This window comes from Bombus vancouverensis, chromosome 9 (genome assembly GCF_051014615.1).
Source record: "Bombus vancouverensis nearcticus chromosome 9, iyBomVanc1_principal, whole genome shotgun sequence".
NCBI lineage: Eukaryota > Metazoa > Arthropoda > Insecta > Hymenoptera > Apidae > Bombus > Bombus vancouverensis.
The window spans coordinates 657,668-685,439 of record NC_134919.1 but is presented as its reverse complement, the minus strand read 5'-3'; the positions used below and the strand labels follow the sequence as shown (position 1 = coordinate 685,439).

The 27,772-nt window shown below is 36.6% G+C and overlaps 2 protein-coding genes across 32 annotated transcripts in view; one reads left to right on the top strand and one right to left on the bottom strand.

Annotated features, from left to right (window-relative positions):
• The first annotated feature begins 497 nt into the window (after nt 1-497).
• On the top strand, nt 498-7,999 carry Cyt-b5-r (Cytochrome b5-related). Of its 2 annotated transcripts, none has more exons than XM_076621918.1 (6): nt 498-810; nt 3,602-3,858; nt 4,002-4,269; nt 4,405-4,696; nt 5,761-5,976; nt 6,360-7,999. In XM_076621918.1, exons 2-6 carry the CDS (start codon nt 3,628-3,630, stop codon nt 6,634-6,636), a joined length of 1,284 nt encoding a protein of 427 aa, XP_076478033.1. In that variant the 5' UTR covers nt 498-810; nt 3,602-3,627; the 3' UTR covers nt 6,637-7,999. The 2 variants fall into 2 exon arrangements, with proteins under 2 accessions (XP_076478033.1, XP_076478032.1); XM_076621917.1 differs by lacking the exon at nt 498-810 and adding an exon at nt 1,344-1,601.
• The window catches only part of Mhc (myosin heavy chain), a 41,247-nt gene continuing 21,139 nt past the window's right edge, over nt 7,665-27,772 (bottom strand). For 12 of the 30 annotated variants that reach the window (XM_076621895.1, XM_076621887.1, XM_076621888.1 and 9 more), the window contains exons 12-26: nt 27,466-27,645; nt 26,826-27,244; nt 25,221-25,341; nt 22,327-22,590; nt 19,801-20,010; nt 15,555-15,928; nt 15,184-15,412; nt 14,797-15,080; nt 14,065-14,143; nt 12,734-13,463; nt 11,771-12,132; nt 11,241-11,636; nt 10,770-11,114; nt 10,411-10,659; nt 7,665-8,577 (exon numbers count right to left, since the gene is read on the bottom strand). In XM_076621895.1, the coding sequence (XP_076478010.1) occupies nt 8,494-8,577; nt 10,411-10,659; nt 10,770-11,114; nt 11,241-11,636; nt 11,771-12,132; nt 12,734-13,463; nt 14,065-14,143; nt 14,797-15,080; nt 15,184-15,412; nt 15,555-15,928; nt 19,801-20,010; nt 22,327-22,590; nt 25,221-25,341; nt 26,826-27,244; nt 27,466-27,645 (4,326 nt within the window). In that variant the 3' untranslated portion in view covers nt 7,665-8,493. Of the gene's footprint in view, nt 8,578-9,768; nt 9,831-10,410; nt 10,660-10,769; nt 11,115-11,240; nt 11,637-11,770; nt 12,133-12,733; nt 13,464-14,064; nt 14,144-14,529; nt 14,609-14,796; nt 15,081-15,183; nt 15,413-15,554; nt 15,929-19,800; nt 20,011-22,326; nt 22,591-25,220; nt 25,342-26,237; nt 26,356-26,825; nt 27,245-27,465; nt 27,646-27,772 lie in introns of all 30 variants that reach the window. The other 18 variants (XM_076621903.1, XM_076621907.1, XM_076621905.1 and 15 more) reach the window with 4 other exon arrangements.

Below are 27,772 nucleotides of genomic sequence, written 5' to 3'. Positions count from 1 at the left end.
CAACGGTAATGATAATTGATGATTTAAGATTACAATCGGTTGATTGCGCGAGAAGACTAATTACTAATAACAAATTATTAATTTGTCATTACATTATACTATAGTTTGATAAAATTAATATTCCGTTACTCCGAAAGCGGTGAAAATGTCTAAATACATAATATGTACATATGTATATATCACCAGCAATATTTTTACATAGAAATAGATACAGGGTGTCCTAGTTCTTTACAAGACTATATAAGCAAACATAAGAAACAATGTTATATAGATGTAAGCTCTTATATACTTTGTTAAAAAGTTATAACAAAAATACGAAATAACAACGAACTGATTTTTTGTTCGATATCACGTAGGAATAAAACGTATAATATCCATTGACGTTATAATTCCGTTTCACAATGTAGTGCGAATACGAAGACTACGGAAAATAGAATCTATTGCATTATTAATTTCTTATTCATTCTCTTAACTGCTGCAAATACGATATGAATCATCTGCATTAACTGCCGACGCGTATTAATTTGTGTTTGACAAACTTTTTCTTTTACGGTTAACCGTAAGTAAAAATCTGTTCAAGTGATATCTGGTGAACTTGGGAACCAGGGAATTGATCCTTCTCGACCTATCCATCTTTGAGGGTAACGGATTGCCGCACTGTTTTGATCAAATCAACGACCTCGGCAAATAAACACCAAAGCCTGTGTAAGCATATCAAATAGATATGGGCAACATACTGGGTCGACGAAACAGCAGTCCTTTATTTTGTGTCGTTTTAAACGACCTCGGCAAATAAACACCAAAGCCTGTGTAAGCATATCAAATAGATATGGACAACATACTGTGTCGACGAAACAGCAGTCCTTTATTTTGTGTCGTTTTAACAAACTTTTTAATATATGAATAAATTTAATCTACAATAAAGCAGTTCAAAGTCTATATTTATATAACATTTTTTTTCTTAATTTTACTTCTGGTATATGATGGGAATGTTTTGTGAAAAAATCTGGTACATCCTGTATATAACTGGCAAAACACATTTTTGTCGCTTATAATTCGTCGCTTATAAAAAAACAAAATTTTCTCATAACCTGAAGAAACACTTGGCTTCATGTTAAAAGAGTTAATAGTTATAAAAATTGTAACAATACCGGTCAAATTTTTAAATAAAAAGTAATATACACATACTTATTTTGATGTGTATAGTGTCAGATATTCTGCAATGAGTAGCAACGCGTCATAGAGTTATCGTCTGTTGGATTGACTATCGTTGCAGGGTCAAAGTACTAGGTCGTTTAGGTTCTACTCAATATATGTTGGTTTGACATATATAAGAAAGAAGAGTACTTTCCATATTGTTCCATTAAAAGCAGTCCGTTGAACAACGTAATCAGGTTCAGTTTTAATTAGTGTTACAGTAAAAACAAAGTATTTTTTCGTGTAGTGAGTTACGTCTTCGTAATGTGATGAAATAAATATCGTTGTTTGTCAATAACTATTAAACAGCATCAAGTTATTTGGAAATAAATTAGAAGATTCAATCACAATCTACCATATTATAAAGTTCTACAAGGAACCTTTATACACGATTAACATCCTTGGTATGAAAAAATTATTAGAAAATATGATAAACATTTTTTTTCGTATAGTAATGTGTAACTAGAAATATTTCTAATAATTAATAGACATAGTAAAGTTAACTTGTTAGAAACTTAAAGTTGCGGAACAGAATGTGTACAATACACACGTGCATAATACATAATATACTCACGTTATCGCAAAATAACACTATTTTTAATCAAATATGAAAAACGAGGAATCCATTTCAGTTTATATTCTAAATTTAACTTTCATCCATTCAATTTATCTTGCTTGATAATGATTTAGCAATTAATTTATTCATGAACAATAATATAAAAATAATTTCTGTTTGTAAAAATATAAAATCAATATAAAATCATGTAAAATATAATATCATATACGTGGTATATTATTGCACTTCCTTATTCAGTATTTTAATTCATTGCGACAATAGTAATCGAATGTGTTGACATTTGATAAGTCACACAGAAATCAAGCAAATGTGATTTTAAAAATTAGTCATTAGACGTCATTACAATTGAGATATTTTAATAAATGATTCAAATAATCAAATGAATAGTAGAGTAACGATCAGTGGCGGATTTAACCCTTTGGAAGCCTGAAGTTAATAATCATTTTGGGGACCCTGAGCTAAACTGAATTTATAAAAGTTCAACCTGGCTAAATAGTTAAAGCTAAATCGTTAAACCAATAGGAAATTATGACTTACATTTAGAGATTCTTTGATTAATCTGTCAGAGTCAATATTAGTTAATATATAGTTATAAGTTAATATTCCCTTAGACGGTGAATATTATCATGTGCAGTAATTAAAATCCGCACGATATCATGGCCAGTCTAAAACTGCATTCAAAATTCCCATGGTCAACGAGTCTTGTCGGAGGATTTAATTACTTTTCACGCATCCTAGAAAACGTAAGAATGTTCTAAAACACTATAAAATAGGCCTATCAAGTACTCGAGTATTCGGACGACTGTACGTATTGATTCAGCAAACATCGTTTTAGCCAAGCTAACACTTTTATCCCAGTCTTCCCATACCAACAAATGTATTTTATGTAATTCTGATATTTGTTTATTATTCTTTTTGATAGGCATATTGTTTCGGGGCCCAACGCTTTTAGTCTCATTAGCGTAATGGTAAATCCGTCCCTGGTAACGATACACTATTTTACAGATTTACCCGCACACCTCTATTTTCCCTTTTTTAAACTTTAATGATATATTTATTTGCTAGTATTAGAAACGAACATAAGATAGTCAATTTTTAAATTTAAGACAAGTGTCGCCTATATGAATGGTAATATTAATTGCGAAACACATATCTGAAATAGAATGTTATATAACGAATGATACATTACTATTTATTAAATACTTCACCCAGCTTTAATCAATTATGTGTAAAATTTAACTAACAGTAAAGTATATTAACATTCAGTTTAAAAAGGCATAAGTACTTCGATAATTATTGTCCTCTAACCCTATCCTATTATCCTCTAATTTTAACCCATTTTTTAACATATCACTAAATCCGCAAAAACAACTACGTACATACACTATTTACAAAAACATGCAGTTTCATTTATGCAATCTGTCTTGGAAATTATTTCGTTCACTTATCAATATTTTGAAACACTAAAAAATTTGTTTTGCAATTACTATATCACTTTGTATCATAATCTTAACATTTGAATAATGTATTTTTAAATAAAACTCGTAATTTAATGTTACTAACTTCTTTTAGATATTTTCAGAATGCAGAGTTTAAGATATGATTGTAAATGGGAATTTTAAACAATAACTCGATAAATTTAACGGGAGCAGGATAAATTAAAATGTTTATAACGAAATGAATAACACGTTTTAATAAGATTCCTTATATTCTTTATTTAGATTTATATTCTGAACCACGATTAAGCAATTATAGTTATTACTTGATGTTAAGTAATGTTACCTACTTACTTACAATTTTTATTTAATTATTTTACGTACCGTATAGATCAATAAAAAAAGAAGAAGAAAGCAATGCGGAAATTAGAAAGTTCGATACCGGGCTTCGAAAATTTTCCTGGAAGGGATGCTAAATTTCAAACAGCATACTCTTTTCTCGAAGCAAGAAGACAAATAGACGCTGCGGAAGGTTTATGGAGGATTCGAAATAATTTATATGATTTAGAAGGTTTTGCAAAATTTCACCCAGGAGGAGCAGAATGGATTCGCCTGACCAAGGGTACTGATATTACCGAACTTTTCGAGGTAATTCGTTTTCGTGCAGTACAATAATTGGTACAATAGTTTCTTCTTCTGGTTATATATTCTTGTTATAAGTCACATAATTTAGTTCAATGTACAGGTTATTTTAAACGATATTTTAAATAGATGTAATTTGTATTTTTCAGTCGCATCATCTAACTGATAAAGCTGCGAAACTGCTTCCAAAATACTTGGTAAGAGAGGCAGTTTCACCACGAAAGCTGCCATTAACGTTTGAACCGAATGGTTTCTTTTCTATTTTCAAAAAGCGTGCATTAGAAGCCCTAAAAGACGTGGATTTTCATCGGTCGTCGACAAAAACAAATTTATTCGCTGATTTTTTTGTCAGTACTACCGTTTTACTTAGCCTCGCAGTAGCTTATACGCAATCTTATTTAATCATCATGCTTGCTGGTTGGTCAAATATTTTAATTACATCTTTAGTCTTTAACTACTACTATATGATAAATATAATTTGCACGATATTTTCTTTTTTTTCTTATTTTGGATGCAAAATGCTATAATTGAAATACATACTTATGATTTCAGGAATTTCTCTCGGGTGGACCACGGTTATTGGTCATAATTATTTTCATATGAGGAATAGTTTTCGAATGTACTACTTTGATTTAAGCACAATGTCGTCGAAGGATTGGCGAATAACACATGCAATGAGTCACCACATGTACCCTAATACCCTTTGGGACTTTGAAATATACTCGATTGAGCCTTATCTGTTTTGGTTACCAGATCCTAAAAAATCATTACTGAAAGGTATCATTAGTCAACTGATAAGTCCTATCATTTGGGCTTTAGCTCTTTACACACAAGCAATCAAAAGGTTCGTTATTATTTTTTTATATCAGGGTTAAAGATTTATCAAAATCCAACGATGCATATTACGCACAGATAATATTTCTTAATATTAAATTGTTTATTCCGTGGCTAAATATTTCATAAATAGATGCAATATATCATATAGTATTTATTATTCGAAACTCTTTTGCTAGTAGCTGCTAGCGGTTTGAAGATGACCTTCCGTTACTTCTACAATCAGTACCCAATTTAATTATTATCAACAGCAAAAATCTCTTCTTTGGTTATCTTTCTCACTTCTTTTTTTATTCCTTCCTTTCCTTCTTATTATCCTCCTCCATGAACTTTCTTATTACCTTTAGCTCGTTCCCACATCTAAATTTTGCAATTAGATATCTCCATCAACACACCAATACTCTCTCCTTCTGCTGTATGATTTTCTGCACCTTTCTTTCCAACTCGGACATACTTCCTCTTTGGTACACCGTCCATACGTTCCAACTCACTTCATTTATTTTTAACTGTCTTCTCACTACTTCTCTTTCCCATTTCTCTGTTACTCCAGTTATTTCTGTTATAAGTCTTTCCTTCTCCCATTTCCTTTTCGTAAAATGGTAATACCATATAAAGCCTTTAGGTAGTCCGTATGTGATCTTCTCCCATTTATTATCATTATTTATCATCTATCCACGTTCCTATTAAATCTATGTCGTTTTGCCTTTCTATATACTCACAGAAATCCTTTTCTTTCCTAATAAACCTGATATATCCCAAAACACTATACTTCCCTCTTCTTTCTTTTCCCGTCTCTCTTTGCATTGCTTGTTGTTCCGCGAGATCTTTTTAAAAATGTCCTTTCTCGCTTCTTCCTTCCCCCCTCTCTTGTCATCTTACTGCACTCTCCATCAACTCTTAACTTCTGGTAAACCCTTCACCACCTTCCCATTACATCTTCCGTCTTTGCCATCTGCACCAATTCACCTTGTATTTTTGTTCTTTTTTTCAAGTGGTTGGATTATGGTGTTATAAATGAAATATTGTTACGTTAAATGCAAAAAATCAAAATTAATAAATACGTATTCGTTTCAGATATTACTCTGTGTTCTTCGAATATAGAAAATTCGAATTTCGAGATGCTGTACCTCTCTTTTTGCCCATATCGATGTCCTTTCTCGCGCCAAGTATTTTTGTGGCTGTGAAACTTTGGTTATTAATTATATTAACAGGCAGTTTTATATTTTTTATGATCGGATTCAATGCAGCTCATCATCATCCCGATATCTTTCATGATGGCGACATATACAGGTTCGTTTGTATACGTATCGGTAATACGTGCTATATACATTCTATTATTTCTATCGATCTTCTTATATCATATATTCTTATATATTTTATATTTTAATCGTACTACATATAAGTTGCGCAAGTTGTATTTGAAATTACTCGTCAAGATTAAATTCTTAGAGATTTTTAAAGAAAGATAGGAGGTATATATCAATTCAATGCAACTTATAGATCTTGAAAATTTATCAACACAATAATTCTATTTATATGTATGTATATGTATGCATATTTATCGTTAATAGGTTCATTCAAAATTATAGTTTCTAATCGAAAGAAATGTGAACGTATAAAAAAAATATTCTCAATTGAAACAGTTAATAATAGAGACGAATAATATTTTCTAGAAACGATTTCGACTGGGGTTTGCTAGAATTGGATGCCGTAAGAGAGCGAACAGTGATCGATGACTCTGACTTTCTGGTGTTGACTAACTTCGGATTACACGGTCTTCATCATCTTCTGCCAACAGTGGATCACTGTTACTTGCCACTTTGTGAAGAAGCTTTTCAACAAACTTGCAAGGAATTTGGAGTTAGTACTAAGAAGTTTACCCAATGGGAGCTTGTAAAGGGACAATTTAAACAAATCCTACGTAAAGAACGGAAAAAGAATATTAGATAGAATAACGGATAGGCTATGATTAAAGCGACGATTAAAAATAATTTGTTTCTTGAGAGGGTCAGCGTCCCACTTAACTTAAGAAATAAGCACTAATCACGTATATTATTAGCAATCAGTGAATTCGTATAACAAATACGTGATTTTGGAAATACATTTTTGATAGAACACAAGCAATGCATAAAGAAGTTGAGTTTGATTCGAGTCGTCTTGCGCTATGTTGTTCTCGTAATTTTAAATAATTTTAACGTTGAAACTGTTTCGTAACTCCTACCTTTTTATCCTTTCAAATATAACATGACGAAGCTTTCTACATTTTAATTCTTATATATACGGTTAGTCGCGAAGGTCTACAAACACCTGGCTAACCAAAGAAATTGAAAATGCACTTTGTCACAATATCATTTATACCTACATAGCGATACAATTGTCATTAATGTTTTCCTAAAAGGAATTAAAAACTCAAAACATCTGACTAACAAAAATCTTGGGATAGAGTTGCATCAGAAAAGACAGAACCTTACATTTTTTCGACGTCAAGGAATTATTGATGTTCACGTAGGTGCCCCAGAAAATATTATTATAATTATTAAACGCGTTATTTTTATGATTTCATAGAGGTATAACAGGTGCATGCAATTTTTGTAACACATTGTATTTTATACACTTTTACTTCTTTCCTCCTACTAAGGGTGAAAGTGAATAAGTTGTGTTACATTCTGACAACGTGTGTCTTAATGTGCCAAAAGGATTCGTAGAGCTAATGTTTTTACTATGATATTTTATACGCATATAAGGAGTGTATGTGGACTTTTATGACGAATATAAAGGAAATGAATGAAAAATTACAGTTAGGTACATATGTACCTGAAAGCGAATGAAAATCAACGGTATAAAATAAAAGAAAGTTGTTAGTATTTACTGCAACGGAGACGATATGGCAAGAAACGAATTATGAGGCGATGATTAAAAGATTCTAAAAATTATAAACGATTAGAAGGCTGGAGTATATGAAATGACAAATATTGCGATTGGTTCTTAATTTTATTTATTGCTTATTTATTTTAATAAATACATACTTCGGCTCTCTTTATAAATTACAATTAACTTTATAGGATAGGGTTATCATTTCGATGACGTATATAATAATGCGCGCTGACGTTCAAATCCGTGACTAGCGTTATATTTTTATTCATTGTTTATTTTTTTATAACATGTAATCTTGTTCTTTTTTTTATCGTTCCGTTTCTGTAATGTGTATATCGTATCTATTTATCGATTCGTCCGCTTGATACGCGCGTATGCCAGTATTGCACATACTTTTCTTTTCTGCCACGTGTTCATAATACAACGTTTAAAATTTCGAGCTGGCTCTCGTTTTTCATTTCAACCGCTCGCTCGCACCTTTCCTTTCTCTCGTTTTCTCTCTTACTCTTCCACTTTCACTCTTTCACTCTCTCTTTCCTCGACCGTCAGCGCGAGTGGTGAAGGTTAATCTCTCCTCCACGTCTATTGTATTGCCGATTTCTTCTGCCAATTAACAATCAAATATACTAGAATTAGAACTAGAATGTCGAAAGAAAAATTTCCAATCTTTTGTAATCTTCCCTTTTCTATTTTTATCTCGAAGCTGGCAAGATGAGACCAAGCACGGACATTCTCGTGTCAACACGAAAGTAGTAAAGATCTGAGGATACTTTCTTTACTTTTTGTATGAAGGTGTATGTGCGTAGGTATGAAGACGATGGGATGAGTTATTTGAGTGAGATGACACGATGAAAGTTCGCCGGTTGCGATCAATTCATACGTTAAGCTGTTACGATCGTGTTTGTAACAAGTATATCGTTGTCGTATAGATTTTTACAGTTCACCATCGGGCTGCAGGTCGAAGCGTGGCGGGAATGCGGAACCATCCAATTGGGGTTTGAACGCAGGTCGGTGTGGCTGAAAAATTCCAAAAGAAGTATTATTATTTTCATTCGGTACTTCCGTGATCGCTGTTAATCATAGATCAGCTAATTTGTTCGAAAGCATGTTTATTTCTGTTCTCGCGAATAACAACAAAATTCTCACGCGATACGTTTCTAGTCGAGATGCTTTCGAACAACACAAGTTGTTTCCGGGAAAGTGTTTTCCGGCTTTTAGCGATGGGATCAAGTTCGAAGTTTTTATTTTTATTTGGCGTATCTTTGGTATAGCAGTAACAAAACCGAATACGTTTTAAACGATATGAAATTTTCCGAATTGCAGACTCACGATTTCTGTCTTTTATTCAAAGGTAGAGAATAATTTGTTTCTTGTTAATTTGATATTATATCGTTTCTAACGCTACGATATCGCAATGCCAGTTTATAAATGTATACCATATGTCTTTAATTCCATCCCTAATCCCATCCTTCACCAGGATCTAGTATCGCTGTATGCATTCAAAAAAAGAAAACATTTTTTGGAGATAGATATTTAGACACGTTCTTTGTGTCCTTCTCATTCATTCTGCGTGTTTATCGCACATCATTGGTATTGGCAATTGAAAGACAACAATGGGATATGAATCGAGGGTCGTAATACCTCTCTTAGACAGTTGGAATGATTTTGTCTGCTTAGTTTCGTGAAAAGAATCATAAAGTGGATGATACATCGACTAATTGCAAGAACTAATCTAAGTATCTAACAATAATTATATCGAAAATCGGAATTAACAACGAAAAACGATCGATGGAGTTATGTCTTTACATCGCGTCGCGTCTTTCACCCGTCTAATGTCTAACGAAAAATATACGTAAACAAATCTATTCACATGTAATTAACCAGTCACTAACCAAGCAACGATTCGTCTATATTCTATATTATAACAGAGGGATCGGTACAGTGATCCGTTCGTGAACTATCATGAATTTGTTTGGGATAGGTAATACACAACGTTAATCAATGACTAGGAGCAAGCTTCATACTCGTAAGGTATGCCCCCGTCAAGTGTTATCAGCTTTTCACACAGGTTCAAGAAAATAAGACATTGACGATCGGCGGATTGGGGATTCGGAACAGTTCTGTCTATGTATAATTGCTTTCTTGCGATTACTGTGCTTTTCCATGTGTCGACACACACACGTGCTTATGACACGTGCACAAACTTACATGGACCGGCGCGGTACTCTTTACTCCATTGCGGAGGGCGCCTTACGGGCCTTCTGTTGGGGCTATACAGGGACATACAGATTTACAATTAGAGATAATTGCCGCAATCTCTACTTTTCTTTGTACGCAATAGTTATTCTCTTTTCTTTCTACGACCTTTTCTTCTCGTTTTATAGGAAATTTCGTTCTCGATCGCCAACTTGGAAATCCTGTGCCATTTACTATGCCGTATTGATTTTTATAAAATCGAGATTTTCACATATCCTGCGGAATATACACGTAGCTCGATACATTTTAATAAGAGATTGCTACACGAGCTACGGAAGAGAGATCCTACTGCTATTCTACGAAAATTTCTCTTTTCTTCATCTACGTCGCTGATAACGTAAATCTCCATTTTTCATAGCACACGTATCATGGAATTTCTCGGAAAATTTTTAATCGAATATTTCTTCCAATATTATATAATCAAGTTATATTAAACCTTATATTATTACAAAAGAAATTAATCGTCAAATCAAAAAATGTAAAAAGAAAAAAAAAAGGAAGAAAAGTATCATTTTTAAATACGATACGAAAAGAAAATGTAGGAAATTGAACGAAGAGAATAAAAGAAACGGTACTAATTGAATATTTGCTTACCGCTGGGCTCAATCCGCGCGCAGCACTTCCTCCGCGTCCTTTAGTACGGAACTTGGTAATTGCCTGTTCAGCCAGGTCCGCCCTTTCCTCTGCCTCCTCGAGCTCTTGTTGCGCTTTGCGGAATTTCGCGAGATTCAAAGCAGCGATTTCTTCAGCTTCCTCGATCTGCCTCTTGTAGGTCTTGATCTTCTGTTGAAGCTTATCGACAAGGTCTTGCATGCGCTCATGGTTCTTGCGGTCCTCATCAGCCTAAACATTTATAGATTTAGAATAAGCTATCGCTGAAAATCTCGATAACGCAATCATTGTTATTATACATTATATTTTATACGATATGTATATATCGTACGAACTCGTACCTGGAAGCTGAGTTCCTTGATGCGACGTTCGGACTTGCGAAGATTCTTCTGAGCGTCAGCGTGTCTCCTCTGTTCTCCATCGAGTTCGTTCTCCAATTCACGAACACGTTGTTCGAGTTTTTGAATTGCCTTCTTACCACCTTTCAGGGCATTCGCTTCAGCTTCGTCGAGACGCACCTGGAGTTCCTTGATCTGAGTTTCGAGTGCTTTGCGAAGCTTCTCTTGCGTTTGAGCATGATCTTGTTCGGCTCGAAGTTCGTCGGCTAATCTAGCGGCATCAACCATGGCTTTCTTTGCTTTCTCCTCAGAGTTCTTTGCTTCGTTCAACAATTCGTCCAAGTCAGACTGAAAACAAAATAAATACGAGTCTCATTCGGATTTGTCGTCTTTTTCGAATATTTCGTCGGAGCTTTTATAAAATAAATGTAAATGTGAAAAATTAGAATCGAATAGAAGGATAAGAATGCTCACGTGAAGGGTTTGCAGCTCAGCCTCGAGTTTTCTCTTGGCAGCAGAGATGGAAGCGTTCTGAGCACCTAGTTCGTTGAGTTGCTCGTGGCAGTCGGCCAATTCTTGTTCAGCCTGGCGACGTCCGCGGTCCGCTTGTTCGAGAAGAGTACGGCTTTCTTCGAGTTCGTTCTGAAGCGCGTTCGCCCGGCGTTCCGAAATTCCAAGAAGTTCTCTCGCTTCGTCGCGAGCTCGTTGTTCTTCTTCGAGCGCGGTCTGGACATCCTTCAGCTGCTGTTGGTATCTCTTGATGTTCTTTTGAGCTTCGGCATTCGCTTTGTTCGCATGATCCAGGGCGATCTCCAATTCGTTTATATCTGCTTCCAGTTTTTTCTTCATGCGCAAAGCCTCGGCCTTGCCCTGAAAAGTTTCGTCAAATATGTATCATGTTTGCCTCGAGGAATCTTCACGACATATTATGAGATTTTACTCCTACCGTTTTTATAAATGATCTAATAACCGTTTCAAAGAGATTTTTCCGACTTTTTACGAACCTTAGCTTCAGCTTCGAGCGATGCCTGCATAGAATCGAGAGCACGTTGGTGATTCTTTCTGGTATTTTCGAATTCCTCTTCCTTCTCCTGGATACGTCGGTCGATTTCTTGTCTGACTTGACTCAGTTCAAGTTGACTGCGCAATACTTTGTTCTCTTCTTGTTCCAAAGCGGCCTCTGCTTCTTCTAGAGCAGCTTGAAGTTCATCCTTTTCAGCCTCCAGGCGCTTCCTGGCTTTTTCGATCTCGTGAATATTGCGTCCACCTTCGCCAATTTGATCCAAGAGGTCTTTTACTTCGTCGGCTAGATTCTTGTTCTCGCGACGTACTGCTTCCAACTGTTCTTGACCTTCTTCGTACGCACCTATACGGATATATTGATATTATAGAAAAGATGTGTAAACAAGTAAGCGTGAGTCAAAGGACGACACGAATCGAGAGCGACTTATGTTGTTAAAACATAACGACAAATAAACTCCGGGCAAAACAATGTCGCCGCTACATGCAACCGTCAAATTTCATTGAAAATTGAGGTTGAATTTTCCGACTCTCCTCTGACCAGTATAAATAAACAGACGTTATCGCGTGCCAGTCAGTGTCGACGAGTTATCGACGCGAGTTATCGACGCGAGTTATCGACGCGAGTTATCAGCGCGAGTTATCAACGCGAATTATCAACGCGAGTTATCGATGCGAGTTATCAACGCGAGTTATCGACGCGAGTTATCGACGCGTATCTAGCGAGCACCTATCAAATATCAATCAACAATCTTCTTTCGTGATTTATAAACTGTACGAGTTAACGAATATAGCCTGTTAACTTATTTATCATTTTAAATATATTCGACGGTTTCAACAACGAGCAATCTCGTCCATTAAACCTCACCGACCGACCGCTCTCTACACATAAACCTCTACACAAGAATCCTTAAGCAATTTGAAAATGGAAAAAAGTAGATGAGTACCTCTGAGCCTGAACAATTCCGTGCTGTAATTGCGGCATTCCTTCTGACTGGCATCGAGTTCGGCGGCGAGATCGTCCACTTTGAGTTTCCATTCGCCGATAATCTTATCAAAGGCCTTCTGTTTCTTTTCGGCGGCGTTGGCGATCGCGGTCGCGCGATCCACTTCGATCTGTAAGTCCTCTACCTCCGTCGACAATCTCTGTTTCGTCTTCTCGAGAGCGATAACCTTTTGGTTGAGGGATTCGATGGTTTCCTCCGCTTCGGCCAACCGTGCCTGCAGCTTCCTCTTAGCTTCCTCGAGTTCTTCCGCTCTCGCAACGCCCTCAGATTCGTATTTCGTGCGCCATAATTGTGCCTCGGCGTTTGCCTTGCTAAGTTGCCTCTGAAGATCCGCTTTACCTTCGGCTTCCTCTTCCACTTGTTCACGAATGTTATCCAAATCGTGTTCCAAGTTACGGAACTTGCCAAGGAGAGTAGCGCGTTCTCTCGATTCTTCATCAGCCAATCGTTTCGTGTCTTCGAGCTGCGTTGTCAGCGAAATCTTGATCTTCGAAAGCTGACTAACTTGCGATTCGGCTTCCTCTAATTGTCGTAGCAGATCACTGTTTTCGATCGACAGTTTCTTCTTCGCAGCATCGAAGTCATTCAGAGTACGGTTCACTTCCTCCAGTTTTCCTTGGGTTTCGTTTAATTGGTGTTGCAATTGTTTCACGATCTTTTCTTGGGCAGCCTGTCACCGATTTCGATAGATGTATCAGACAAATTGTTTTATTATTTTCAAGTGAATTCACTTTTGGAACAATTTACGCTAATTCGACTAGCCGATCGATGCGAATATCGCAAGAGTCACAGAGTTATTCGCACGATCGGGAATCTATCGAAAAATTTTTAGTTTTATTTTATATTAGCAAAAAAAAAATACGGTCTAACAGTTATCAATTATTTCGTTTTCTGATTCCGTGTCACAAAATTATCCATATACTTTTCATCGAGTCGACTGTTTGGCGTGTGAATAATTTTCTAATACGCGGTACATGTATACATATACAAGAGAACAATGTGTAATATGTAGCGATAAATTAAACAATTGTCCAAAAGTGAAGAAAAGAAGCTTGGAAAAGGGAGGTACACACGAGGAACAAGCTTTGCAAGCTGGACATACTTTCGACCACGACGACGTAAGGTACAGATAAACACGTTCATCATGGTAATCGCAAACGTCGCAGGTTCGCCGTTTCCGTTTCTCGAACTGTTTCGAGCTGCCTAACAAAGCTGTTAGTTGCGTTAGTTTGCTGCTGGATCCCAGACATTTCTCGACGAACGATTCTTACCTTCTCGTTGCTTAGTTGATCTACCGACGCGCGCATGTCGTTTAATTCGCTGAAGTATTGAACCTTGTCCTTTTCAACTCTAATTTTCATGAAAACAGACACGCGAAATTGGTAATTAGTATTTAGGACACGACCAGGAAAAATTGGAGTCAGTACGACGAACGGTGTAATCGTAACATTACAAAACGTATACGGTTCGAAAGATACTCCATTAGCGACAACATTCTAAAAATCAAATATAGGATTAAAGGAGAACGCAACCACCGGAGCAATAAACAAATAGTGAAACATTTTTCTTCAAACTCATTCGGAGACGACTAGACGATAATTTCGATATAGTGTGGTAAGTTTGAACATGGATTAAAAATATCCAATAACGTGACAGTGGTAACGGTGAGAAATGTAATTCTGAAAACAAACGTGGACAAATCATATGGACATTCTCTTTGTTTCTTAAACGTGTACCTTTTCCCTTGAAACCTGATCCGTCGCGGCACGGGAATTGTTCAGCTCGGCATGGATATCATGACGACCCTTTTCAGCTCTATCGAAAACATTTCATTATATCCCCGATTCTCGATATGAATCATTTTACCTTTCCAAATTTCTTTATCTTTAATCGAAAGTAAACTTTTTCGATAAAAGTGCAAGTTTTATCGGTGAAAATTTTCAGAATCGCTAAGATTTCTTTTCGAAACGATTCTATCGATTAAATTGATATTACTATCTTACCTGGCCTTGAGTTTGTTAAGCGTATCAATTTGTTCTCCCATTTCGGCAACGGCATCGTTGTGCTTTTTGCGTAAACTCGCAAGAGTGGCTTCGTGTTGAATGTTGGCTTCCTCGAGGTCTCTGCGCAGCTTGCTAAGTTCGGCTTCTCTCTTCTTGTTGAGTTCAATTTGGGCAGAGGTGGCACCGCCAGCTTCCTCGAGACGTTCACCAAGTTCCTCGAGTTCTCGTGCCAAGTCACTGCGCTGTTTCTCAGCTTTCACGCGAGAACCACGCTCAGCTTCGATCTGTACGGGAGGTGCAGACAAATTTATCGCATCGACAATTTATAAGCAAGTAAAGTAATTTTATCGGCAAGATTGACAACATATATGTTTTTTTCAGGCTAACCTCTTCTTCCAGTTCTTCGATACGGGCTTGTAATTCCTTAATTTGTTTCTGTAATTTGCCTACTAACGACTGTTCGTCTTCAAGTTTAGCGGTCAAAGACGATAATTCCTTGTCCTTACGTTGAATGGTTTGTTCGAGTTCCTTCTTATTTCTCTCGAGGTCAGCAACAGCTTCCTGTGTAAGTTTCAAGTCGCCTTCCACCTTTCGTTTAGCTTTCTCTACGTCGGCTCTGTAATGTTAAACATTTATAAATATTAATATATATATATGTATTTAGATAGCATACGAGGCTGCGTGAGTTGCAAATATTATGATTACTATATACATACATATAGTATTCATATTAGTACAGTTTAGTACATTGTACTAACCGTGATTTCTTTTCACGTTCGAGGGAATCTTCGAGTTCGTCAAGAGTGTGCTCGAGTTTGACTTTGACTTTGTTCAAGTGATTGACTTTATCTTCGGCAGCTTGAAGCTCTTCGGCAGTTTTCTGATTAACTTCACCTTGATTCTTTTTCTCTTTGTTCAATTTATTGATCAGTTCGTCTTGATGAGCGATCTCGTCGTTCAAATTGCGGATCTGGTGGTCCTTCGTCGCCTTATCTTGCTCTGATTTCTGTAGGTTAAGCTCGAGGTCCTCAATGTCTTTCTTTAGACCTGCCACTTCTTGTTCGAGTTTCTTCTTATTTTGGAAGAGATTGTTCCTGGCATCTTCTTCTTCTTTGAATCTGTCATTCAGATCCTGCAATATAAGAATACTTTTATTTTTACCAATGCCATATGCGCTTTATATGCACCTGTATTTCGCTTTATATCGTTTATTTATTATTTTTATATCGTTTATTAATTATTTTTTTTTATTCCAAGCTGCGTATGTATTTGCTCCTTTCAATTGCTCTTTCTAGAGTAACTCTGTCCGAGTTACGGGATATCTTTTCATAAATCTTTCTAATTATTTTATCGAAGTAGTTGTAAATTAACAATATTTATTTTAAATCAATCTCTGCTCTAAATCTCTGCTTCTTTGTTTACCTAGAGTAAATCAAGATTAACATATTATAAATATAGTTTCATAATGCAATATGATTTGGTTTAATTTCAATTGCATTTTGCAATTTATATTTAATAGCAGGCTATGAGATTAAAAATTAGGGTGCATATCGCTTAATAGTTAATCGTAATATCGCGTTTAACTAATTTCATGTGCTTAGGACTAATTATTGTATCGTATTTGTTTCTAATATTAATGTTATAATAAAAAAATATCGGTAAATCAAATTCGAAATAGATAAGAAAGTCCATGTGGGAATTCGACAGACTGTTGCAGACTGGCCGATTAAAAATGAACAAGTAGAAAGTAATTCGATGTAATATTTCAATTTCAGAAGTAGGAAATGTGAATAACGACTACGAAGAAATATCACGGTACCACGAAGCCAAACATTTTTTCCAAATAATTTTATTTAATATTTATGAAAACGAATGAAAGTCAACGTTTTATCCAAGTTAATTATTAATTTATCGAGCCTCGATCCTTTTTTCCATTTCTGATATCGTTTCTTTCTTACCTCCGAGTAGTTAATAATTATCGCCATTCGGAGAAATATTTATAATCAGCATGCAATAATCTTTTACGTCTACATTTATACATTTTCATAAATACATAGATAAATGACATTTATCATTGCCATTGGTATTTATGTCGTTTTCGATATTTATTCTCATTTGATAATATTTAAAATACGAGTATCGGTAGTTTCTTGATTAAAACACAAGTGTCAAAGTGTAGGTAGGACTGCTTAAGAGCCTACGATACCAACGACAGAAGAGCGAAGCAAATACAAAGAAAGATATACGATATATTTTAAAGAGAAACGGAAATTGAAAAAACATCGCGATGATTTTACATTGTAGAAGTATTTGAAAGTCAGAAAATTTCTGAAACGACGATGGACGGTGAAGTAGTTGCGCGATGACGTGCATAAGCGCACCAACGTATAAATACACTATACACCTGTTACCTCCTTCGTTTTGTCAGTTATTCCAGCACATAACCACGCCTACTTTTAATAACCTGGAATCTGGGATCGACGGCAACTAAATTTGGCCGTGTCGAAGGTAGGGGCAAAGTAGTCAACGTCCCTCTCCACAGCAGATACCCTAAACTGATTTAAACACATTTTCTTTCTCTCACTTTCTTCCTTTCTTCTTTGTTTGCTGTCCATATATGGCATCGCATAATTTCATACACGTTATAATCGCGAATATTGAATAGAATAAATTTGATAGAATAGATAGAATAAATTTGGAAAATTCCCGCTCCGCAATACGAATGGAAAATGATCAATTATCGTCTAAATTAAAAATTCGCATTTTAGCTGATACACGAGATAATTTTAAATTTAATCTAAAAAGAAAAAGACGATCTTGTACGACTGGCGTTGACATTAAGTACCAGTTAGCCAGTCGTTTAAAAGGTGCCCGTTAAAAATAGTCCAGTACTCTGAAACGAATCATATCCTCCACGGAATTCTTGGAGTTCTTTTTATATTACGCGATGAGATTCTTCGCTGTCCGATTTCTTTCGCCAAATGTTGCTTTTACAAGGCATTCCGTGAAGAGATCTGCGTTACGGAAAGAGTCGCGTAAAGACTCACCCGAGAAACGGCGAAAGGAACAAAGGCATGATTCCCATAACGTAGGAGTTAACGTAATTCAAATTATTTCACAGCTATAATAGCGTTTGTTTTTCGGTTTTACGTTCAAACATAAGACATTTCCATCAAAGATACGTCTGTTTCAGTTTATCTAGTATCGGAATACGTTATTTATTCGCATATCACGATTATACGGATTATAAGTTAAAGTTATGCTCGTCGGTTTCTAAGTTCTGCATTTCGAAAAAAGAAATATCGATATAAAAATCCGAACATGGGATAAGAGCAAATAAAATCGAATAATGGAATGAAATGATAAAAACGATTCGAAGGAAAAAGGTAAATTATAGCGAGGGAATAGAATTAGGAGTTGATATTCGTTATGGAAGATTTGTTAGAAGGTTGGACAATTTTAGAACGAATGTGGAAACGAGGGATGATTCGTCGCGCAAGAAAAATAGCACGGAATGGAAGAGAGATGGAAGAGAACGCACGAAGCGAATACAACGCGGCATGGCGCGGTGGTCGAACGAGTCTGACTAATGACGCGCCTTTGCTACTTAATGCCCGCGCTTACGAAACGACGCGACCACGATGTATCAACTCCTGCCAGGTGCATCATTTTCTGTAATCCGAGCCAGATTCGTTTAAATTATGACGAGCTTGTAAATTTTAAACTCGAGCTTCAGACGTGTCGAAATCTGTTTACTTTCGAAATCTTTTCAAAGTCGTTAGTTCGCGTTACCAGAGTTTTAAATTGCATTCTTTGTTGATATTGTAATTTATACAATATTTTCATTCGACGAAAAGATTACGCGCATTGCAAGAAACGAGTTCAGTCGCTTATAAAGCCTTATTAAGTACGTTTGAACGAAAAATAAAAAGAGTCATCAGATTATTATCTTACTCGGTTACTCGTGTGAAATTAACAGAATTTTCACTAAATTTTTTACGGACGACACTATACTTTCGTATCACGGGAAGATAATCGTAAACATATTTCTATTTCGTTAATCCTTTAAATATTTAATGTCTGATTACGATATTCCAGGCTGCTGGAATACCTATAACCTACGAACGAAAAGCTTTGACCGTTCGATTCGGTCTAACACGTTCTAACAAATTGCCGAAATTTATTTTAAGGGCGGTATGCGAAAGATAAACAGATCGAAACTAGCAGTTCTGCATTGTAAATAAATTTTCGTATTTTTTCGCCGCGCTACATTCCCATGGATATCTATTTAAAGCTTCACTCTGCCGCTTAACTACGATTATTTTCATTTCCAATACTTTTCCTACGACTGCGGCCGTAATACCTCGAATGTACGACCTCGGATGATTTTAGGAATGTTAAGGAGACATTAATAACCCCATTCCTCTTTATTTCGACATCTAATCGGTCGTCTAGGAGGTATAATTACCGTTTGTCTGATTCATAATTCGATTCGTGGAGGGCGTATATTCATCATCGCGTAATGAGTTTCGTTATCGATGAATCGTGCCAATTGAGCTACTTTCTGATATATAAACTGTGCAAGACGAAACCACCGTTCGGCCTTTCCTACGCGATTACAAAAACGGTAACACAATTTTTTGCAAATTGTAATTTTTGTAAAAATTACTTTGCTTCGGTTACTTAAGCGAATAATTGGCATTTCATAGCAGAGCCTGCATCTATATTAGATAATTGACAGCAAATTTTTGATATCTCCGTATCAATCGATAATCTATCGATAAATTTATTTAGTTCTCGATACGCTACCTAACAGCCTCTAATTTCATAAAAATTACTTAATCAAATCTAACATCGTTAAATCAAAGAACTCTAGCGTATACATTTTATACATTTATACTCTACCGAATAATCTTATGTAAATTGCATTCTTGTTTTTCCTTCTATCGGGAAACATCCGTCATATATAATATATAATATAATTATCGATGAATGAAAGCTTACCTGAAGTTGTGACTCGATATCGGCTTTCTGAGCGGCCAATTTCAGAGATTTCTCCATATATTCCGAGAGGGAACCTTTTTCACCATCCAGTTGTCGTTGCAAGGCATTCCTTTCGGAGACAAGTTTCGTGTTCTGCTCTTCGAGTTCCTTGCGCAGTTTCTCTTCCTTTTCGAAGGCTTCCTGAGCTTTTCTCGCTTTCTCCTCGAGCGCCTGCAATTGCGATTCCGCATCACCGTTGGATTTCTTTCCGTTTACTACGGGATTCGAATCCTCGACCAACGTATCACCCATTCTCTCTTTCTCTTTCTTGTTCGAATTCTCGGTCCGTCGATAAGCGCACTAATCGATCGCAACTAAACGGCCGCCCCGCGGTTATAACGTGAAAATTAATAAACGATCGATCGATCGATCGAAGAATCTAAAAAGAGATGCCTCGCTATCGGAGGAGATTCCACGATCTTGTTCGAAACTATATTGTTAATACCGAATGAGAAAACACGGCTCGAGCGTGGGACGGCTAATCTTCGTGTTCGATGTCGATATCGATAATAAAAATGAAAAGAAGAAATCTTTCGATCGTGTTCGTGATAGTATATTCGTCGTAAAAAAAAGGCGAGGAAGGGGCCCAGGTCGAAATAGAAAATTTTTCGAAGATGCCGGCGCGAGATCGAGTATCTGACTGGTCTTCGGTTTACCAGGGGCTCAACTTTTCTACCCAAAATCCCCCTTCGTAGTCCTCGCGGAGAATCATCGTCGCCGTCCCCACTCCAGCGATACTCATCGTAGAAAAATATTTATAACCGATCTCGATGACGAAGGAGGGACTTATACGTGTGCAACCAGAAGGAGCTACCATGACAAACCGAGCAAGTGGAGGGGGATCGACCAAATTAGAATCTCGTTCCAGTAAGCTTCGATCGACCAAACTCCAGTCTCCTTTTACGCTCCAGGGAGTGTAATACCGATACCGACCTCGTTATTCTCGCGGGATCAACCTATGCCGTTGTCTTTCTCCCGTAATTAGGAACGACCCAACAGCGATCCGTGAACGGTGCTAAGATCGTTTTACCCGCGTCGCGTGGTTAGATTTATGCCGTGGTAATATCATTTATAGCGGGTGATACTATTTCCGATTGAATGCAATTTCGACTAATTTATTTTCGTTGACTCGGTGGAAAACTCGAATAATCGCTAGATTACCGTCGAGTACCGACCTTACTCAGACAGACCAGACTGGTCTAGTTACAAAAGATCGTTTCTATTTCTGTACCTTCGGTTTGGAATCGATCGGTAAATCAATGTCCATTGTGAAATATGTACGAGTTATCGTCAATTATCGAATAGTTTCCTACGCTAAGTAGTCGATATTAATATATGTATTATACCGTGACTTAATGTCACGATCGGAATCTCCAATTCGAGGATCGAATAATAATTAGAATTTCATAATTCCACGCTTTTCTTTTTAACTATTATTCTATAAATAGTTTATACGATTCTAACTATCGATATCGGTATTTCGAGTAATTAACTTTTTATTTCCTCAAATGTTGCATCGTGTATTCAAGTATCGGACGCACTCTTTTATCTTTAGTATCTTGTTTCCAAAGATAGCTTTCCAAAATAAAATTGTACTAAATATACCGAAAGGCGATTTCATCTCTAAGATGAAATTAGATAGCATGAATAATCGGTGACACGACGTTCGTGATGAAATCGGGAGTTTGGAATTTTTTAGGCCCTAAGTTTGCGAGGGAAATAATATTCCTGTTCTATTTACATTATCACGGGTAAATAAGTACGCGCACGTTAAAAAATACGAGAAAGAGAGGGGAAGAGTGAAATATTTGAATCGTGGTGGAAAAGCACGTGCCAAATCATGTTGGAAACCTATTTATAGTATACTAAAAAAAGATGGAACGAGCTAACTTTGATTCTTTTATAACGAAGTTTTCATAGTCCACGTATTGCAAGAATGTTTGATCCTTTATGCAAATTACATCAGACTCTGCGTTTAAATTTGATAAAAATATTTCAATGTTAGGTATTCCGATTAACGGTGGAGTTTCCGACCTTTGACATCCAGCTAAATATATTACATATATCATTTACTTATTTATTGGAACAATGATATAACTCAAAAATCATGATTTTAGAGAAAACGAGTTTGAATGTTTTGCGCTGTTATAGTTTCATGGAGAATTTTTGAAATTCACTTATAGGACTCTATCAGTAGGAAGTACAAGGGACAACTTTTTTCTTCCTCTATCAGTAACTCAAAGACTACAAATTTTGAGTTATATCACCGTTTCAGCAAATAAGCGATGTGTATGTAAGTGATTCTCATAAAAGAGACTGTACTATGTATATTTGAAATTCTAGCAGAAAAATGTTTGATTTTATTAACAATTTTAAGAGAGAGAGAGAACAGGTTCGTAGGAAACTGTATGGAAATTCTTCCGAAAGATGTTCGATTAAAAGTGAAAAAAATAAGAGCAGAGTGAGATATTTAGTTGAAACACTTACGGCAAGCTCGTCCTCGATACGAGTAACGTTGAGAAGGGGCTTAACTTTCTGCCACAATTTCCACCATGGCCAAGTACGAATTTGCAAGTATTTCCTCAAGTTCCTTTGTACGACGACCAAAGCCAAACGTTGATCTTGCAGTTTCTTGTAGTCTTTTCTGGACAAGTAACCTCTGATGTAGGCTTGCATCCAAGATACGATTTTGCTAAGTCGCTCGTCACGAAGTTCTTCCATCTGACCCAGGACTCCGGCACGGAAGAACACCTGTTGTTTTTTTTTTTGTAAGTAGTCGAATAAAGAAATATTCCAATTAATAATAATTCCCTGGACATTCTTCCGTAATTATTATACTTTGGTCACTTTCATTACTTTCAGTGTCAAACTTTTTCTATAAAATTGACAAAGCGAAAATGTTCGTATGGTGTAATTTCTTCACAATCACGATACGATAGAGACGTTTCGCTGTATAGAATTTGAAATTTACAAAGCACCGAATTACGTATATCTTTTATTCATAATCTTTCAGTCGTGTTTCTCGTATACAGGCATATTACGTTTGTGCCATGCAAGTTATAAACCGTGGAGAAATCAAGACAACGACGATGAAATTAATAGCAATAAAGACGAGCGAGTCTTTGATCTACATAACGTAAGTAGACGCGAATAGTACTTTCAATGAAGATTCTTATTCTAAATATAACTCTGATACTAGTAACGTTATGATACGACTACTGATCTAAAACTAAGCGACAAAAAATTGTCGACCGTTAAAGGTTCAATGATTCGATGTTCAGCGTTACAGAGACATAGATACCAAAATCCTGGATAAAATCATCATCGTTAAATAATTCCGTCGTTGAACGTTTATTATACGTTCACATATTCCGAATCGAAGTAATCAAAGTAACCAAAGGTAAAAGTTATCGGTTAGTTAAATGCAGAATTTAAAGAAGCGGAACACTTATCTGACGATAAACACAGGCATATTGCGGATTAAGCAAAGAGTTACTTAATCGATCTGGAATATTAATAGGCGAAAGAAAAGTTACCTCGCAGCTGTCAAAAGAAAGAAGGTGTAATCGCATCTTTGGTGCAATAATATCGTATCTCAGTTATAACGAGCATTAAGAAGTATCGTTTACCGATGCTGTATGATTGAACTTTGCATCCTTACACTTTTCTTGCACTTCGTAAATTCATTTGCGATATTACTATCTCACGATATCGTTGGTCGATAGACCGCGTTTACACGTTTGTGCGAAACTATGTTATAATTAATTATACAGGGTAGTCCGGTAACCGTAGCAGAATCGGGAAGGAGGCGATTCTACGTGTAAAATAAGAAAAAAATTTATTGCAACATTTTCATCGAGGCTTTGTTTTCGAGAAAATCGACTCTGAAAATTCGACAAGTATACTTCAATTTTGCTACTTCCGGACTGAACAAGAGTATAAATAGTCGATAGAGATATAAATTACATTTGTAGAATAAAATTGTTTCACGTGTATAATAACCTCTTGTGAGCTGTTTACTTATACGGTGTATGATACGTGTCGGTATTACACCAAGTTAAAGTATCCTTGACAAATTTTTGATCTCGACCTTCTCAAAAACGTTCTAATATATCTTAATATATTTTTGACTTATATTTTCACGTAGGATCACTCCTTGCTCGCTTGTAGTATGATTATCGTCCCATCCTGTATAACGTTCGAAGGATGAAACAAATCGCTATATAGATTCAATTTCTCTAGTCATGTTCGTAAAAAGCGCATGAATTTACATAAATATGCTATATGTATATATATGCGTGTGTTCCCAAGAATGTCGAAAAGCATAAGAATTAAAAGTTGGCTGTCGTGAAGGAAAAGCGTTCCATGTTGTAGATATGATAATCGAAGTAACAGACCAAAGGCGTCTAATACCTTGGTGAGACCCATGCGATATAGCTCGGGCTCCAGATTGATCGCGTCCAAAATCAGCTGGGTCGCCTTTTGAGGGTCGCATGGTTCTTTGATGGCATTGGCGCACAGAATTTTGTATCTGCGGTGGTTCGTTTTATGGTTGTGGTATGGTTGGGGTACGGCACAACAAATAAAAATGATCACACATGGTTAAACGTTTGTAGATAATCTAATTGTTAGAGTACTAATAACGGGATTGTCTAGGATAACGTGAGATCTGTCTTGCAGTTGATCTCATATAAGGTATTATACGTATCTCCAAATATTTCTAAACTGGAACTCGGAAGATGTACGGGATATGTCCTGTAATCTGTACTCTAATTACAGTATAATCGATCGTATATGTACATGGTTCTACGGATTTGCCACGTACGCTTTTAAAATAGAAGTTGAAAGAATCACACGTTCGTTCCGTTTCTCTCTGTTTCATCGAATATCTATGATTCACCATCGAAATCCAACCAAAACCAATACAAATTTTCCAACTTCTGTTTTAAAAATCCGTAACGTTGCAAAGGAATTACGATTTTTTAGGCAACCTTCGCATATATTTTAAAGTCCTCTTCGGTTAAACACGTTTGCATTTGCGTTTACGCTAGGCAACATCGATTATTATTAATGCTAGAGCTGTAATTCCTGCGAAATAATTCTTTCGTTCGATCGATCAATACAGATAGCGCGGTGAAGCGTTAAGTTGAAAAGTATCGCTTCACCGTCCTCTATATACGTACGCAGAATAACTCTACAAATTTCAAAAATTTGAATTTCTGCGTTGATGTTTTCAACGACGAAAAAGACCCGGTCGAGTTCGAGGAATTACACGTTAAAAAGAAGAAGAGGAAGAAGACAAAAAAGCTCGTTATGCGTAATGAATATAATTGACATTAGCGTGCTTAACGAGCAGACCGTGACCGCGAAAGGAAACATGCCTTGGTGTGTCCAAGACGATATTGATCGGGGTCGAGGCCGGATGCCTCCAAAATCGCCTCTGCAGCCTTCTTCGGGTCAGCACCCAACTTCGTGACTGCTTGTGGTGCCAGAATCTTGTACCTAATGGTAATGGGGTCGCAAGCCAAGAAAAAAAAGGTGATGGGTCGTTATTAGTATACAGGATCTCTAAAACGTTCACGATTAAACGATCTGTGTCCGTACGTATTGCGTCGGATCATATTCGAATCGGTAAACGTAACGGAGATTTGCTCCGCGTTTGTTCCACTTCTTTCCACGTTTTACATTTTCTAGGGCTCACGTAAGACCTACTAAGGGTAAGACCGTATTTGTAACCAGCCAATGATATTTAAGTTTTTAACTACTTAGGGGGTAGGGCAGTTTACATAATGGGCATGGTCGCTAATAGACGTATAGGGTACCTTCAACTATATGTGGTTCGTGCAGAGATTTAATACCAAGGGGACGGGGCTCTCTAAGATACACGTGTTTAATACGGACCACGCATTTTTACCACGACACCAGGGTTCATTCAACGAAGAGTCGGATACTCCTGAAAACGCTCGGTCAACTTCGATTATCCATACAAACGTAAATAAAAGTTGAACGAATAAAAAGAATAAATGCCAAGCAATTGACCAACCACCTAACCCCAGATAAAAAATAAAATTAAGTTCGAATTAAAGTGAACCGATGGAAAATAATAACGTACACAGCTACGGGAAAATTACGCAAAGAAACGCGAAGAATCGTGAAATGCTACGATATGCGTATAACTTGACGTTTGTCGCATCGAACAATCCAATCGAAAATGTTAAATATTGTCGTTATGGAGAAGTTATCCGAGAGGTTTCGAGACAGTATCCTTCTCTCACTACGGGGACAAGTTTTAAAATTTTAAAATTTTGTTCGGACAATACGACGATATTCTACGATGGATAACAAAAGGGAATCAAACCCAAGAAAAAGATCAATTTATTCGGGGATTTGCAACTAGCCTTAGTATGACCAATCCTGTAGTTTTCCGGATCAAGGCCAATTTCATCGAAACATTTCTGAGCGGCTTTCTTTGGATCCGACTCAGAGGCCATCGCGGCCGGCGCTAAGATCATGTAACTGTACGATCACAACATAAAAGAATCATTTTATAATGATATCATTCATATTCGAACGTTTCTAATTCTCGATCTACATTGGTTTCGGTCAATGTCATTCGTCTTATCTTTATCAAAAAGATTACTCGATAAATTTCATAATAAATTCCAGCTCGAACACAAAATACGTAATATAAAACAAAAGCTTCAACGTGTAATCAATGTTTAACGACGTTATCACGACCGATGCTTTTACGCATTGGTATAACTCGCGTTACTATCTCTACCTGATTGTATTTACATATTTCGAAAGTAGGAACGCTCTTTTGCAAAAAAATATATTTCCTCCTTCCGATTCGAGATGTTTCGACGTATTTGTTATCCCGTATGTAATAAAAGAAGCGACGTTTTTATGACTATCGTCGATCTTGAAGTGAGAGAATATTAAGAGAAAAAATTGTTCGTGTGTAATAAAAGAATGCACATTCTTACCGTAGCTTGAAGTCAGGATAGACCATTCTGTTGGGGAATCCTTTACGACAAATACGGATGCCTTCAAGTACACCGTTACAAGTCAACTGATGCATGACGAGATGAGAATCTATGACACCAGGCTGCTTCATTTCGTTGGGGATGATACAACGGACGAAGTGTGGTTGGGTAGCTCTCAGAGTAGTCATCAGGTTGTTCAATTGTTCCCTATAGGACGATGATACCGTCGAGAAACCACCGCCCTTCTTACCACGTCCACCTTTCGCACCGCCGCCGCCACCGGCATCACCAGACTGTCCAGGATGGTCAGCGAAGATCTCGATCAGCAGTTTATTACTGGATTTCTTGAACTGATCCACAACAGTGTCGTTCAACGGGTCCTTGTTCTTTTCCAGCCAACCCGTGATGTTGTATGGTACCTGTTGTTCAAATGCTTCTATAGCGTTCGATCCTATTACTTAATAACTAAATACATATTCCTCTCTGGTAGTTTAATCGTAAAACGTTTTAACAACAATTTTCTAGATGAGAAAGAGAGAGAGAGTGAGAGAGAAGAATAGAGAGATTTTCAATGTGCGTTAGTTTGAAAAGAAAAGAAAAATAAATAAAGCTTTTCGATACAAATGGAGAAGTAACGTACATTTCCGGCATAATGGCCGATAGCAAAGTGAGCTGCTTGCTGGCCTGGTTTTGGCGGTTTAGGCTTCAAGAAGTTAGGACTCTTGCCAAGGTGATTGTTGTTCAATTTCTCCTCGAAGGTCTTGTCAGTGGCTTTCGGGAACATAGATTCTTCTTCAAGAATGGAGAGGATACCCATAGGCTATATTCAAATGCGATCATTCGAGTTAGCTTGTACACTATCTCACGAGAATTTTCGAGAGTAACGCTTTCTTCTTCGTTCAAACGAGCCGAAACTTTAAAGTTGCTCTCATCGATGAGACAATTAA

Excerpts from the sequence above, each read along its gene's own strand:
- Cyt-b5-r (XM_076621918.1), top strand. The coding sequence starts at position 3,628 with ATGCGGAAATTAGAAAGTTCGATACCGGGCTTCGAAAATTTTCCTGGA. Across the intron at positions 3,859-4,001 it reads ATATTACCGAACTTTTCGAG|TCGCATCATCTAACTGATAA; the intron begins GTAATTCGTTTT and ends TGTATTTTTCAG. Across the intron at positions 5,977-6,359 it reads CATGATGGCGACATATACAG|AAACGATTTCGACTGGGGTT; the intron begins GTTCGTTTGTAT and ends AATATTTTCTAG.